Source organism: Paramormyrops kingsleyae, chromosome 20 (assembly GCF_048594095.1).
Source record: "Paramormyrops kingsleyae isolate MSU_618 chromosome 20, PKINGS_0.4, whole genome shotgun sequence".
Classification (NCBI taxonomy): Eukaryota; Metazoa; Chordata; class Actinopteri; order Osteoglossiformes; family Mormyridae; genus Paramormyrops; species Paramormyrops kingsleyae.
The window spans coordinates 10,316,400-10,332,269 of record NC_132816.1 but is presented as its reverse complement, the minus strand read 5'-3'; the positions used below and the strand labels follow the sequence as shown (position 1 = coordinate 10,332,269).

Sequence of the window (15,870 nt, the reverse complement as noted above, 5' to 3'; positions counted from 1 at the left end):
CCTCCATTCTCCCATTCCTCAGTATTGGAACTGGTCTTCGGAAATGGGAGATGATGTAAAACAGGTACGCGAGAACACAATTATGGTCAAGTACACATATTGTGGAACACCTAGAATGTCTCAGTTTGGCTTAGTACATGTAACATTTGACACGTAGCTTTTTACATTTACTTCTTTGTAAATTTGGGGATTTCCTTACCCAAAACACGCCTGGAAGCACACAGCCTCTCATTGGCTGTCAAAAGTAACACAGCACAGTTATTTTTAGCACCATTTCCCTCCAATTTGACTGTGTGATACCGCTGTGCCCATGAATTCCTGGTGCTCCGATTTTATCAATGTTCGTTTACATTCTTGCCCAGTTAATCTTTGCGAATCCATCCTGATCTCCTCATCCATAAGGAATGGAATCTCCTCATCCATAAGGAATGGAAGGAGATACTCACACACATTTTGTAGGGAAACAATTTAATGAAAAATTAGATACCTGTTGGCTCTTTAGAGTGTGTTTTCATGTGAGTGTGTGTAAATGGAATGGTGTTAGCGTCCTTTCAGTGACACAACCATTATAAACATTTCACAAGTACGCAACCGGCCACAAATATAGTGCTGATGAAAAACCACAAAACCGAAACACATTGTATCTTCCAAGATGAACAGAATCACAACCAAATCCAGTATTCTCACCAAAAAGTCTCTCAGTGTTTAATCCCCTCCTTCGGCGTGGTGAGCATGCAAGTCAGTGCCACACTCCTGAAATAGTCCCTGAAAGATTAATTCTCACAGCTGTGTAATTTCATGTACCACTTTGGGTAATAACCTTTTTGTAAACATACAGCATATTGCCTGTATTGTGTTTGCTGTCATAAGCTCAGCTGTTGTCATGAAAACTACAAATAAAATAAAATTAAAAATATATAATAAAAAGTACTTAAACACCGTGGATATAGAGGGGCTTTTGGGTAACGTACCCCTGTTTGGCTCTTTAAATTTGACAGTTTATTCATCTTTGATTGGCCAGTTACAGTCTTGCGCATTGTCTTCCTGCGTGGCGGATGGACAGGGAAGAGAGACGGCATGAAAAGAACAATCCATCTCCATCACTTTAATGATCATCCTCATTAATCTGATGATAACCAATCACGCGAAGATCGCCGCGCCCCTTCACGTTCTCCTGAACTTCATTAAGCCTTTAGCGCATTAATGTTCCACTCTTAATGTCCTCTTAGCGCTGGCTGCTGCCGGATCGCCTGTCACTACCACCCCCCGAAACACGAGAAAAAAAATCCGGCGAGTGAGAGGCGATGAATCGCTGGAAACCGAAAGCAACTAGAAGAGTCGGATATCCTCAGGGCAAGGGGAGTAGAGTTTAATTTGGCTCATGAAATCATAAACGCTACGACTGCGGGCAATCAATCTTCAACCTGTCCGCTAGACGTGCGGGGGTCCCGGGTGAGGGGAGATCCTCGACGTGAGGTTTATTGTAATTTCCCCCAAATTGATTCCCTTTGCGTTTCGGCAACACCCTTCAACGCGGGTGCCCATGTGAGTCCAATAAAAACAGGCGTCCCAAGTGGGGCACAAGCCGCCAGTGTGCGTCATCCTGACAGCTGACTTGTTAATGGATTCCCCGGAGAGGAAAGGGTCTGTTCAGCGTCTGCATCTGACAGCTTCCGTCCTGGGTGCCAGGATGAGAAAAGTCATCTAACACAGAACAACAGGCCAACAACACATTAAAAGGTAAACATGGGGTGTTCACGCATGGTATTCAATCTGCAAAAGATGTGAACAACCTTATGTAAATAAAATATCGCGTAGACACCTGGTATCATTTTACTGTTGATTTTGTAATATAAAAGCACCAAATTTGTTTAGGTCATAAATTCTGTTCCCTGTTTACTGTGGTGGACCCCTGAAAATAGAGGCATCAGAAATTTCAGCCTTTTTATAGTGTGTCTTGGTGGGTATGTGGATACAGGGAATGAGTGTGTAGCTGTTATGATATTCAGTGTTCAATAACATAAAAACAGAATAGCCTCCATTAAAACAAAAACAAACCTGTATGACCTCCCCACTTTCCCAGTGTATTGGTATGTAAATCCTTTTAGCAAACTTTAGATTTGTTAACCTCTCCTGGAGCCGACATCTTATCGTGATGGAGGGGTTTGCGTGTTCCAATGATCCCAGGAGCTAAGTTGCCCGGGGCTTTATGCCCCTGGTAGGGTCACCCAAGGCAAACAGATCCTGGGTGAGGAACCAGACAAAGTGCGGCTCACAAGACCCCTAATGAAGAAAAAAATACTGGAATCATGGTTTCCCTTGCCCGGATGCGGGTCACTGGGCCCCCACCCCCTGGAGCCAGGCCTGGGGGTGGGGCTTGATGGCGAGTGCCTGGTGGCCAGGCCTGCACCCATGGGGCCTGGTCGGGCACAGCCCAAAGAAGGCACGTGGGTCCCCCCTCCAATGGGCTCACCACCTGTAGGAGGGGCCATAGGGGTCGGGTACAGTGTGAGTTGGGCAGTGCCCGAAGGCGGGGACCTTGGCGGTCTGATCCTCGGCTGCAGAAGCTAGCTCTAGGGACATGGAATGTCACCTCTCTGGTGGGGAAGGAGCCTGAGCTGGTGCGCAAGGTGATGAAGTTCCGACTAGATATAGTCGGGCTCACCACGATGCACGGCTTGGGCTCTGGAACCAGTCTCCTTGAGGGGGGTTGGACCCTCTTCCACTCTGGAGTTGCTCACGGGGAGAGGCACTGAGCGGGGGTGGGCATACTTATTGCCCCCTGGCTGGGTGCCTGTACATTGGGGTTTACCGCGATGGACGAGAGGGTAGCCTCCCTTCGCCTTCGGGTGGGAGGACGGGTCCTGACTGTTGTTCGCGCTTATGCGCCAAGCGGCAGTTCAGAATACCCACCCTTTTTGGAGTCCTTGGAAGGGGTGTTGGAGAGCGCTCCTCCCGGGGACTCTCTTGTTCTGCTGGGGGACTTCAATGCTCACGTGGGCAGGATCTGAACCTGAGTGGTGTTTTGTTATTGGACTTCTGTGCTCGTCACGGATTGTCCATAATGAACACCATGTTCAAGCATAAGGGTGACCATGGACGATGCAGCATCAACACTGTTTATGGTGGGGATGGGGCACTGCTGACCTCAGCTCGAGACGTTGTGGGTCGGTGGAAGTAATACTTTGACCTCCTCAATCCCACCAACACGCCTTCCAATGAGGAAGCAGAGTCTGGGGACTTGGGGGTGGACTCACCTATGTCTGGGGCGGAGGTCGCTGAGGTGGTTAAAAAGCTCCTCGATGGCCGGGCCCCAGGGGTGGATGAGATCCGCCTGGAGTTCCTCAAGGCTCTGGATGTTGCGGTACCTCTGGATTGGCAGGCTGGGGTGGTGGTCCCCCTCTTCAAGAAGGGGGACCGGAGGGTGTGTTCCAACTATAGGGGGATCACACTCCTCGGCCTCCCTGGTAAGGTCTATTCGGGGGCCCTGGAGAGGAGGGTCCGTCGGATAGTCAAACCTTGGATTCAGGAGAACCAGTGTGGTTTTCACCCTGGCCGTAGAACAGTGGACCAGCTCTATACTCTTGGCAGGGTCTACATGTGCTTTGTGGACTTGGAGAAGGCATTCGACCGCGTCCCTCAGTGAGTCCTGTGGGGAGTGCTCCAGGAGTATGGGGTGCCGGGCTGCCTTATAAGGGCTGTTCAGTCCCTGTACAACCAGTGTCAGAGCTTGGTCCACATTGTCAGCAGTAAGTCGGACTTGTTTCTGGTGAGGGATGGACTCCGCCAGGGCTGCCCTTTGTCACCGATTCTGTTCTTTTATGGACAGAATTTCTAGGCGCAGCCAGGGCGTTGAGGGTGTCCGGTTTGGTGACCTCAGGATTAGGTCTCTGCTTTTTGCAGATGATGTGGTTCTGTTGGATTCATCAGACCCTGACCTCTGGTTCTCACTGGAGCAGTTCGCAGTCGACTGTGAAGCGGCTGGGATGAAAATCAGCACCTCCAAACCTGAGACCATGGTCCTCAGCCGGAAAAGGGTGGAGTGCTCTCTCCGGGTCGGGGAGGGGGTCCTTCCCCAAGTGGAGGAGTTTAAGTATCCCGGGGTCTTGTTCACGAGTGAGGGAAGGATTGGCACCCCATCCTGGGTTGTCCCCTGCCTTGTACCTGTAGCGTCCGGGATATAGGCTCCAGACCTACATGACCCTGAATAGGACAAGAGGTTTCATAAAATGGATGAATAATGTTAAGCAAACGTATGCTACTATCTAATTATAATGATATGTTAAAACTATAAACCTTTAAAAAGAAGTTTGTACGTGAATGCATTTACAATGCTAGATAATTGTGATTTTGTGTATTATAATAATCATTGTCATTTTGTTTAATTTTTGAGGAAATTTATAATTAATTAAAAATTATACACTCTCTCTGAAGGTTAACACTATCACAGGTCAGCAGCAGTGTGGTGGGTAAAGGCTTGTGGATAGGGCTGGGTCTGTGGTTGGGTCTGTGGTTGGGTCTATTGCTGGTTCTATGGTTGGGTCTGTGGTTGGGTCTGTGGCTGGTTCTGTATGTATGTCTCCCACACACCCACAGCTTAGGGGGATGCCGGGGTCTCACTGACACCATGATCATGTATAATATGACATGGGGCACGCAAGGAGCTGTGTCCCCCTCTGTTCAGTAAATAGGCAAAAACCCACCAGTACACAGGCAGTCATTACCTTCCCTTGTCTCAGTCTTGAGAATGTGGTCGAACTACGTTATCTTTCTTTTAAAAAAAAATAGCAGATAATTTTCCTCCATGCTCGTTTGTTGGCTGACCATCTATGAAATTTGTATTAATATGGATTTCCTCGTTTCCATTTAACTCCATCTTGTAGCAGAGGCCACTGTTTGAGCATTATTGGTTCAATTTATTACAATGTGACCATAAATATACAGTATTCATAAACTGAATTTTTTTGCATTGCATAAAATCTCCAGTGGTATGAGCACATAGCAAATAATGAATTAAGACAAATGAGACCATACAGGATGAATACAATAGATTAATGTGATCCCAGGTCTGATTGCGCCAAAGTAATTTTTCATAGGCCCACGGACCATTATGATTAATCTGAAGGTTTTATTGTTTTGTGGCTGTGCTAATTTGTACGATCGCACATTTTCCTAAGCGGATTCCCTGTGTCGTACTTTCGCATGAAAGTTATGCATGTAGAATTTAAAGGAAAGCAGCAAGGACGGAGCACACATGCAGACTGAACCAGAACTGAGAAAAAAAACGCAGAGTCTTTCCTGTCTACCCACCCACCTATATACCTCCTCTCCAGGTGAGGGCAGTGTGCCAAGCGGGTTAGGGCAGACTAAGGCCGGATTATATCCCTCTCTGGGTGGTCTCCAGGTATTCTCTAGCCAGCTGGGAGACACGATCCCTCTAGGTCTGCCCCAGGACCCCCACCTCATGCAACATCAGGGTTCCCTCTCTTTTCCAGACATCATTTTCCAGGACATTTTTATGACTCACACTCATTTTTACATTACACTTGACTGCAGGATTCCATTGAAGTTACCTTTAAATGAGAGACTTTGAAGTCAAACACAGGCCACTGTCAAAGAATAACCTAAACTCAATGTTTGTTTTACACAAAAATTCATTGAAATTTTTTTGCCTCCCCTTATATTCAGACAAGTATGGTAATTCCGACCAGTTACACATGAAAATGTGATCAAATGTGGGATTTGGATTTGACATCAGCCTACATTTTTAAAACCCTTTTTTCCAGAATGTGGACATTTTTTTCATTTCCCATGGTTCTTACATGACTGGAAAAAACATTTAAAAAATACAGGTTCTTCGGGTTTTCCAGGACGTGTAAGAACCCAGAATGTGCCCAGATTCCTGGATCAAGAAGCTTCTTCATAAGATGTCTGAACCACCTCAGCTGATTCCTCTGGATCCAAAAACAGCATCACGTAAACAAGGTCCCTCCAGATCTCTCGATATCTCACTCTGTCAGGGAGTGTGAACTCAGTAACACTGCAGAAGAAACCTCACTCAGGCCACTTGACTTTGACTTTTGACCTTGTTCTTTCAGCCTATGTTCCAGCAATGTCATATTATTTTATACACAGTTCCAGTTTCTACCTGAAGTTTTGTCAGAAGGCATGGCTGATGCAGGTTTGAGTGTGACATTTCCTGTCTCTGTCATGTTAACATGGTGATTCCTACTATTTTATATGCAGTTAGCAATACAGCATGTTTGAGTGTGTGTGTGTGGGGGGGGGGTTGCATAGATCACATTTGAGGACCAAATTGTCCCCAAAGTGTAGTAAAACCTGAAATTTCCCTACTTTTGGGGACATCTTTTGAGGTCCCCATTTGGATAACCTCAGTTTTATAAAAATCTGTGAATGCAATCGAAAAAGTAAAAATGCCAAAAGTCTTGCAATTGTGTTGGTTACTTATGGTTAAAGTTAGGGATGGGTAGAGGTTAAGGGTGTCGTGATTGGGATCAGGGTTTTTCCCGTAGAAATCAATGGACGGTTCCCCATTTAGATAAGAAGACCAACTGTGTGTGTGTGTGTGCGTGCATGCACGCTGGTGGAAGTATCTTACATTCAGCCTGTTCTTTACACCCCCTAAGCCCAGCTGGACAATCCGTTAATGGCGATAGATGGACAGGTTTCGGCAGTTGAAATATTACTGGACAGCCAGTCAAGCAAGACTCTTCCCTACATCAAAGGGATGGGTTGTGAAACCCTTCAAAACCATTTGCCTTTTAAGAAGAATTATTATGAAAGCTACCTCACCAAAGAGCAGCTTTCCAAATGATTCAGTGAGTAATTGCCTCAGTTATTACTGTACATTAACTCAAAAACGGGAGGAAGCTTTGTTCCGTGTAATGATTTTACGGAGATTTACAGAAATAAGCAGAAGTCGACAGGACGTGCCAATCTGTCTTAATGACTGGAACATCTCCCAGCTGGGATTGTGCAGCCAGGATGGGAAAGGGAAGCTTTTCCTGTTCCTCCTGCCTACTGACGACAGGATGCTGGGGAACGGGAGGCAAGCGGAGCAGAAGATCCAATGGCAGGGCGGCTCAAGAACTCGGTGGGGGGTCAAAGGGCAAGGCTCTCTGTCAAGAGATGAGCGACACCACATGCTTACTGAACAGGGGGGCAACCAGGGACATTTCCCATGAGCTACAGGAAGCCACTCGACAAAAAAAAAATCTAATAAATTTAAAAGCATCAAAGTCAAATATATCTAAACTAGGCTGCTGTCCATTCATTTTCTATGCCCGTTTGCCCCATTCAGGGTCGCAGGAGTCTGTGGTCCATCCTGGAAGCTACTGGTGCACCACAGGGAATAATCCAGGATGGGACACTGACCCATAGCAGGGCACATAGTAATCACATAGTAAATACACTCTCAGAAAAAAGGCTAATGATTTGTACCTTTGCTTGTCACTGGGGGTGTACCCTTGTAATTGTACATTTTAAGGTACAGAAATGGAACATCCCAAAGGTACAAACAGCATTAATGTACCATCAATATACAGAAATGTTCCTCGGAGTCTAAAGTACAATTACTCACACCTAAGGGTACAATTTTCAGACCCTTGGGGGTACAGCCCCAGTAACAAGCAAAGGTACAATTTTTTACATTATTTTTGCAAGTGTAGAAAAAATTCTTGAGGTGAATCGAATGAACACTGGGAGCCTTACATTTAACCCAGACTCTCTTAAATCTGACAAGTTATCCGGCTATGAAAGAAATCTGGCTTTATAATTCAGGCCCCTGAGGTTTCAAGATGTGCCTATAGGATGTATGCGACCTTCATAGATCAAAAACAGCTGATTGTTACTGGGGCACAAGGGAATGATCCACTGAACCCAAAAAAAGGGTTTCCCAACCTTGGGAATAAAGCGGCACCGACCCCCACCCCCCAGCTGTTTCATTGGTCTGTGAAAATTTTGTACGACACAAATGAACAAACGTACATGAACAAAATGAACTAAAGTTTGGGAACCCCAACTCTAAAGGAACTGCTCTACCTGGATTAACATCCAGTGATATAGTGCATTCTCTACAGCGCCCTCCTCTCTGGCGTTCCCACTGTCCCTCTCCGCAGTCCTCACTTAAAGTGGCACTTTCTCTGCCGGAAAGCTTGGCTCCCTTACTGTAATCAAACATTAGGCCAATATGAAAAGCAGGAATGTTGCACAGTTTACATTGAATGCAGGCCATGAAATTTAAATTACACTCCTCTAATTCGTACACATATACAAATATAAAAGTAGAAGTAGATCAAATTTCAAAAATGTACCACAAATAATAATTAGATAGATAGATAGATAGATAGATAGATAGATCGATAGATCGATAGATAGATAGTTCTCTGTAAATCGTGGCTTGAGATTAAGTGGTTAAAATACGATCATTCCACAAGTTTTCTGAAGTTTGCGTTGTATAAATGTAATCTGTCACCTGATCGATGAATGTTGTCATTTTCTACTCAAGTACAGAACTCACGTTAGACTCTAAATGTTTTATTCCCAATTTTAGGCTACATCTAGTTAACTTTTTACAAATATATGTAAAATCAGTAACAGTCAATCTTTTATGGTATTATTTATGCAATTTTAATTTGGTGATATTTGACTCTGACGGCTGTTTCACTGTTTGATTGCAGTTGTACGACGTTGTTACTGCGGGTCCGGGCTTTTATTCATTATACCGAAGCTACTTGTTTCATAAAATGATCTTTAATATTTTAGCCAATTGGGTTTTAAAGCAAAACACCAGAGCCTTAAAGTCGCCCAGCCCATTTTACACTTTGATTGATGCTTCCGTTGCTCTACAAAACAAAAAGGCGAAGAACAAAAGTAAGATTCAGTTGAGCCATCACAGACCCAGGGCGCGCACATATCTTACAAATACCAAAGCGTTCTTCAAACACCGTTATCTCCTAATAAAACGAGAAGCGCACAAACTTTAGCGCACACGGAGTCTTCCAGAAACTATGGATCATACTGGAAGTAATCTCTTCCAGAACCATACGGACGCTATAAATTTTGGCATTGATCACATTTTGAACCATGCGGAACAGGGGAGTTTCACGGTTTCCAACTCCAGACTTCAGGATCCCGACTATGGCTTGGGATGCATCGTCAGTACTGCTTACAGCACGATGACAGGTAACTACGGCATCAGTAATACTACGGGATACAGCAGCAGCTCTTGCGGGAGCACATCTTTAATTGGCTCTTACAATATGAATATGGATATGAACATACACGGGCATAACGCGAACCAAGCCGGAGTCGTCAGTGTTCCCGCTCACCTACCGCTAAATAGTTTTTATTCATCGGCGCCTCCCGGTGTTACGACGCTGTCAAGTCCCGAAAATGTAAATACCGTTAATAATCTGGCGGGATTAAGTTTTCCGTGGATGTCAAGCAATAGAAGACACACAAAAGAAAGACTTACATGTAAGTAATCATAAGCCACGCCAGTATAATTTTTAATTATTTGTTTTATGCTGATTAATTTATTTTACGTATTGTGGGGTAAGGTTTCTATTTTGAAGTGATATGTAAATTCCTCATTTATGCGACAATTTCTTTCAAATCCACGATTTTCATCCCGAATTTCTATAGTAAGGACTAAATGGTGCATTTTTGAAAGACTGTAATAATACTCATTGTAATTGGATACTCTCTGGATAACTCGGGGATAGCCTATAATTTATAAGGATAGGTGTACTATATGAATTGAGTACCTGAGGCGGGCCCTTCGTTTAGCTGGAAGAGTTGTTCTTCCATGGAACACACCGAAACTGAAGTTCACAGATATGTACCAAATACAGGTCTAAGAAAACAAAGCAAATACCCAGTAACCTATATATAGGCACTATTTAAGCTATACAATTATATTTCATCATGACAACTATACGATAATAAGAAAGAAGAATTGTACAAAATTCATACCATTTCTCTGACATTTTAATTTAACAGAATTCCAACAATGTTTTGGTAAACAGGGCGTCCCTAAACGTCTAAGGTTGTTGTGGTTATGCCATATTGCTGCTGTTGGCGTAATATTAAAATCCTTCCAAGAATATTAAATTTTATTTTTATTTCCTTGTAGTCAAGGTTGTGGAATGCAACATTGATTTTCCTTGTGGAAGGGACGACACATTTTAGAATAACAAACACAAAGGAAAATGTGTATATAAATAGGCCTATATATATAATACAGTACATAAATTATATATGTATATATGTATTATATATGTATGTATGTGCGCGCGCACGCATGCACACACACACACACACACACACATACATATACATTCAGTAGCTGGATAACATACTCAGCCTCGAGCAAAGGAGACTAAGGGGGAGACATGATCCTGGTATATAAGATTCTAACAGGTCTCAAGTGGCTATTTCAATATTAGTATACATACTAGAACTCGTGGCCATATGTGGAAATTGGCGGGAGAACATTTTAAAACGAATTTGAGGAAGCACTTCTTTACACAGCGTGTAGTTAGAGTATGAAATAGTCTTCCTGCTAGTGTAGCACAAGCTAAAACCCTGGGTTCCTTTAAATCAGAGCTAGATAAGATTTTAACAACTCTGAGCTATTAGTTAAGTTCTCCCCCAAACGAGCTTGATGGGCCGAATGGCCTCCTCTCGTTTGTAAATTTCTGATGTTCTGATATTCAACATCTTTAAAAATATTTTGATTATAACCAAACCTCTGGTAAATTGTTATGGAGTTTATTGACTTGAACTGGACCTTTGTTAAATTCATTTCTTATGTTAATTTTATTTTTAACGTGTAGGCAAGGTCACGTTCAGCAGTGCGCACTTACACTGCCCATTGGAAGAAGTGATAATTAGGTAGAGTGAAAATAAGGCCAATTAAGGCGCTAAAGTGCGTTTTCAGAACGTTTTTATTAACCACGCAATACGTGTGCTCCAGTACACCTTGCCAGATATGGCTGAAAGCTGATGCACTGGCGAGTAGCTTATAACACTGAGACCATCTGAAAAGTCTTGCTAGCTTTCTGCCTCGGAAGTCTTTGTTGCTGGCCTGCTGATACTGCCACCTCCGTTTGCGTCTGTATCCCAATCCAGCGGCGCTCTCACCTTCCACACGCCGTGCAGGTCACCCGTACCAGAACCGGAGCCCGACGAAGAAGAAAAAACCTAGAACTTCCTTCACCAGACATCAGATATGTGAACTGGAGAAAAGGTTTCACCGGCAAAAGTACCTGGCGTCTGCAGAGAGAGCAGGTTTGGCAAAAACACTTAAAATGACTGATGGGCAAGTCAAAACATGGTTCCAAAACAGAAGGACTAAGTGGAGGTAAGACTGGACATTCAGTTCGGTTATTCATAAAATAACTGTTTTGTGCCTCATTAATCACAGTGACAGGGCTTACAGAATTCCGAAAACATTTCCAATAATAATGCAATAAATCTTATTCTGTTTATGGGAAATTCCTAAAGAGGTAAAGTTACCTTCAAATATACGGTGACTCATGAAATAGAGTTTTTAAGCTGTTTCGCAATTTATCACCGATCGCAGTGATTTAAATCATAGAATATTCAAAGCTTAAACAGTGAAACCTGGCAAACGTATGTCGACAATTGAACGCAGGGCCGGGCACCCTGAAGGCGATATAGGCGGCCGCCTATGGCGCCAACTTCTGAGGGGGCGCCAATTAACCAGTCAATTTAACTTTGCCTCGGACAGGGGGCGTCACATTGGCTAGGACCGGTAGGCCTACTGGGTGAACATGTACATGCACTATACTTTATTAATGTAGTTCATTAATTATTAATAAGTCGTTGACTGTCAACCCGAAAATAAATACAGCGATCATCCTATCATAAATATTTAAATATATCGCAGCTCCATGCAGACAACTACATAGAAAACACAATATTTTAATAATAACACTAATTCTGACATTAATAATGAGGACAACGCACACGCACATTTACTTTGTAAAAATGAGTGGATGGATAATCGAATGACAAACGCATAACACTTGAGATTTTTTTTTATTTTGAGTTAATCCATTGATTCTAGAAGGTGTGACAGAGTTCTACATCTGAGATAAACAAGTCCAGCTTTTTTTCTTAATTTAATTGCCTCATAATAGTAACAGTCTCACTCAAAATGAGTGAGAATTTCTGTTTTGGTTTTTTAAACCCCATTCATAGCAGCAACTTCTGAGTTTATTCTATTCATTTCTTACTCGTTTAATTAACTCAGTATTCTATGTAATATTCAAGGATTTAACTGCCCCTTTTATGCTTTGACAAAAACAAGTTTAATGGGATATTTTCTAGAGCTTTTAGCTCCGCTACCAATCAAGAGTATTATTATAATCACATGTATGCAAGGTATACAGAGAAATGCAAATCTATACATAGATTATACTGTGCAATGGAAAATTACAAAATATAAATTAAAAAGAAATGTCATACAAATACATATAAACTCTAAGCACAAAAATGTGGTATATGGAGAGATATCCAATATAAATATATTTACATATATAAGGCAACAGGTAAGGTATATGACATAAACAGGGTGCATTCATGGAATATACTGTGTCCTATGCAGGTTTATATGGTATGTATACAAACACACAATAAGCCAGTAGTCTGCCGCATCATAACCTCACAACGCTGGTGCAAAGTTGTATTGAAAATATGGTAAGTAGCCATAAATTCTCAGAAATCCACTAAAAAGTCTGAGGGGACAAACTTTTTCGAAACGTTAAGTGCAACGTAGTAGGGTAATTTTATGGCCATATTTGGTCTTGTCCTTATAAATTAATGTATTGGGATGCTACACACTGACCCTAACCTCAGAAACTCTTTATTCCTGCCTGTAGCTTTTTACATTTTTATGCATGTGAGATAAAGGTAAAAATAAACATGCATGAATATATAAATAAAAATATGCATGAATGAATAAATATATAAATAAAATAAATACATAAATAAAAATAGACATAAATACAAACAGCTGCATAAAATATCCCTGTGACGCATGACAGGCACTGGAAGATGGATGGAAGTAAATATAGTATGTATTTTACATGAAATATGCTGGGTTTCCAGCTCAAGCGGGATAATGTATGCTTTTTATATTGTATGTATGGTTTTATATTTTATAGATTTTTTTTTTCATTTACACTGCATTTTAATATTTTGAGGCACTGCACCTAAGTAACTGTATATAACAGTAACAGAGGACTGCCTCTGTGATAAAATCACGTAAAGGTCCAGTAATACTACAGCAATTGGGCATTTTAAAAAATGGTTTTGTTTCATTACGTTATATACAGCATATTCACACATCGATAATTTTATAAATGCATTTACATTCAGTACATAGCCTCTACCTTGTCTTTCTTGCTGCACACATAAGATCCTGCATATTATCATGCTAACAAGTCGGATATTGTGATGTGATTTTTTTAGAATAAAAATGTATATGGAATGGTGAACGAGATGCAGATTGGCCACAGGGGGGCGCAGTAGTGGTGGCCAGCGAAGATTACAGTGTGTGAAAGAAGTTGATTTAGTAACACATCAGACATTAGATAACTTTGCTTTTTAGATTATCCTTCTCGCGGTGAAACCCAAACACCTGTAATATATACAGTATAATATTTTCTGCAAAAACTGACAAAATATACATCATTACCCCAGTCTATAATAATTTTCTTTTACCAGCAAGAGAATAGGTTCTTTATCGGTTATTTTGTATTGAATGTTAGAATTAATAATATTAATAATAAAGTGACTGATGTATTTGTTTTGTTGGTGGATAATTTTGTCTTTGAACTGGTACTGAAGTGTATTAACAATACAGTATAAAGTTTAAAGGTATCTATGCTGTCTGTAATTCTGATTGTAGAATGTGATTAAATAAAATTCCTAAAGGCTCGCTTATTATTTACAGTTGGGGTGTATGCAATGAGAAGCTGCTGTCATCCTAATGGCATTTTCCTCAGTAGCAGTCACAGCTTGCCGATGTGACATTCTCTGTGTTTGATGTCATTCGTTGTTAGACGGCAAACGGCAGAGGAGAGAGAAGCAGAGCGGCAGCAGGCCAACCGAATCCTCCTGCAACTCCAACAGGAAGCCTTCCAGAAATCACTGGAACAGCCAGAAGACCCCGACCCTATTTGCCTGCAGAACAGCTCCTTGTTTGCTCTTCAGAACCTTCAGCCGTGGACAGAGAGACCCGGCAAAATAAGCAGCATGTCCTCTTGTGATTAGAGGAGCCGACACGCGGAAATTGTGTCACCCTGAAAATAAATAGCTACACAACAGCTGTATTATGTTTACAAAAATTCATTTAAAAAAATGGCCTCGATCTAGCAATGGTGTATAATGGTGAAAGCAAGCAAATGGAAAATAAAAAAACTAAAGAGAAAGTTACAGCTATAGGAAAAAAAATGAACAACCATTCTCAGCACATTCTGTATGTAATTCATTAAGAAGATAAAGTGATCGATTTGTTTAAAAAGAAGTTAGTGATATTCAGAATGAGACATTAGAAGTACCTATTTTTTCTGAATTAGTTTTAGATTTTATTTCTATATAAAATGTCCATATCATTAACTTCACACACTATGCTTTCACAAAAGAAAAAAAAATGTGGTACCAGCTCATTGTGAGAACATGTTTCAAGAAATTCTTCAGATTTTGAGATATAATTGATTCATTAATGTTTTGTTTTACAATGTAACATGCATCTGTTTATATCTGTTTTTTGTTAAAATACATAAAATGTTGTACTTATCATATAAGTGCATATAAGTATAAAATGAAAATCAATCTGGGAATCATTGCACAGCACTTAAAAACATTAAAACTTTATAATTACAAATGCATTGCCTTGACAAATGTCTTTAGGCTACTGTATGGAGTGAATGTGGTTCATAGCATATCTTTCAGAGACTGTAAGTCTGTCCCTTTCAGAAGGTGGCCTATGCTTTTCTTCCTTCCATTTTGGGCCCTGTGGGAATGGCAGGGCTTTCCAAACACTGAGCAGATGCAGACGTGCAGCAGTGTGTGTGAGACAGCCCAGGGTCTCCGTCTCCATTAGTGCAGGAATGCAAGGTTTCATTTCATCATCCATTTGTAAAGGTTTCTGGTGCATCAACCAGGGACTTCTCAAACCCCGTCCACTACTAAAACAAAAACAAATGGGGACCAGACATTTGTCATTCAAAAAAAACAAAGCAGAGGGTGTAGGTGCATTCTCAACATCCACTACTTAGTTCTCACTTTTCTTAAAATGCAATGAAAAGACCAGTGAAGGCCCTCAAGTTTGTACAAACCATTCTCTGAGTATGTTTTAGGAGATGTCATCTCTACAGTAAGATTAAAACCAATGGGCAACCATTTTGCCATTATTTTGTTTCTGAATGTATTTAAAATGATGATTCTCTAGTGTTACACTCAAAGGAAGCCGTTTATCCTGAGTAGAAGCAATATATTTTAACATATTGAACAAGTTTAATGCTTCAAATTGTTCATGCTAAGAAATTATTTTATTAGAAACAATTGTTTTTTGTTTTCATTGTTTTAGTATTTTGGTGCCATCTAGCTCTTTACAATTTCACATGTAAGCTTCCTGTGGTTTACATTTTAAACGTTTCTGAAACCACAAAATTGAGAAACCATTCTTACCCCACATTCCTTCATTCCACAAGTGCGCCAGAAGCATATATACACCATTTTATACACCATTTTATTTTTTTTTTTGCTTGCATCCCACATTTTCATCTGTGCTTAGGTATTTTACGAGTCGCCGAA

At 41.4% G+C, this 15,870-nt stretch overlaps 1 protein-coding gene across 3 annotated transcripts; it reads left to right on the top strand.

Moving 5' to 3' along the window:
* The first annotated feature begins 8,759 nt into the window (after positions 1 to 8,759).
* Positions 8,760 to 14,942, top strand: LOC111836400 (T-cell leukemia homeobox protein 1-like). Of its 3 annotated transcripts, none has more exons than XM_023797654.2 (3): positions 8,760 to 9,498; positions 11,185 to 11,386; positions 14,115 to 14,942. In XM_023797654.2, the coding sequence occupies exons 1-3, from the start codon at positions 9,030 to 9,032 to the stop codon at positions 14,323 to 14,325; spliced, it is 882 nt and encodes a 293-aa protein (XP_023653422.1). In that variant the 5' UTR covers positions 8,760 to 9,029; the 3' UTR covers positions 14,326 to 14,942. The 3 variants fall into 3 exon arrangements, with proteins under 3 accessions (XP_023653422.1, XP_023653412.1, XP_023653429.1); XM_023797644.2 differs by having other exon boundaries at positions 8,765 to 9,498; positions 11,155 to 11,386; XM_023797661.2 differs by having other exon boundaries at positions 8,782 to 9,204; positions 11,155 to 11,386.
* Positions 14,943 to 15,870: the final 928 nt, after the last annotated feature.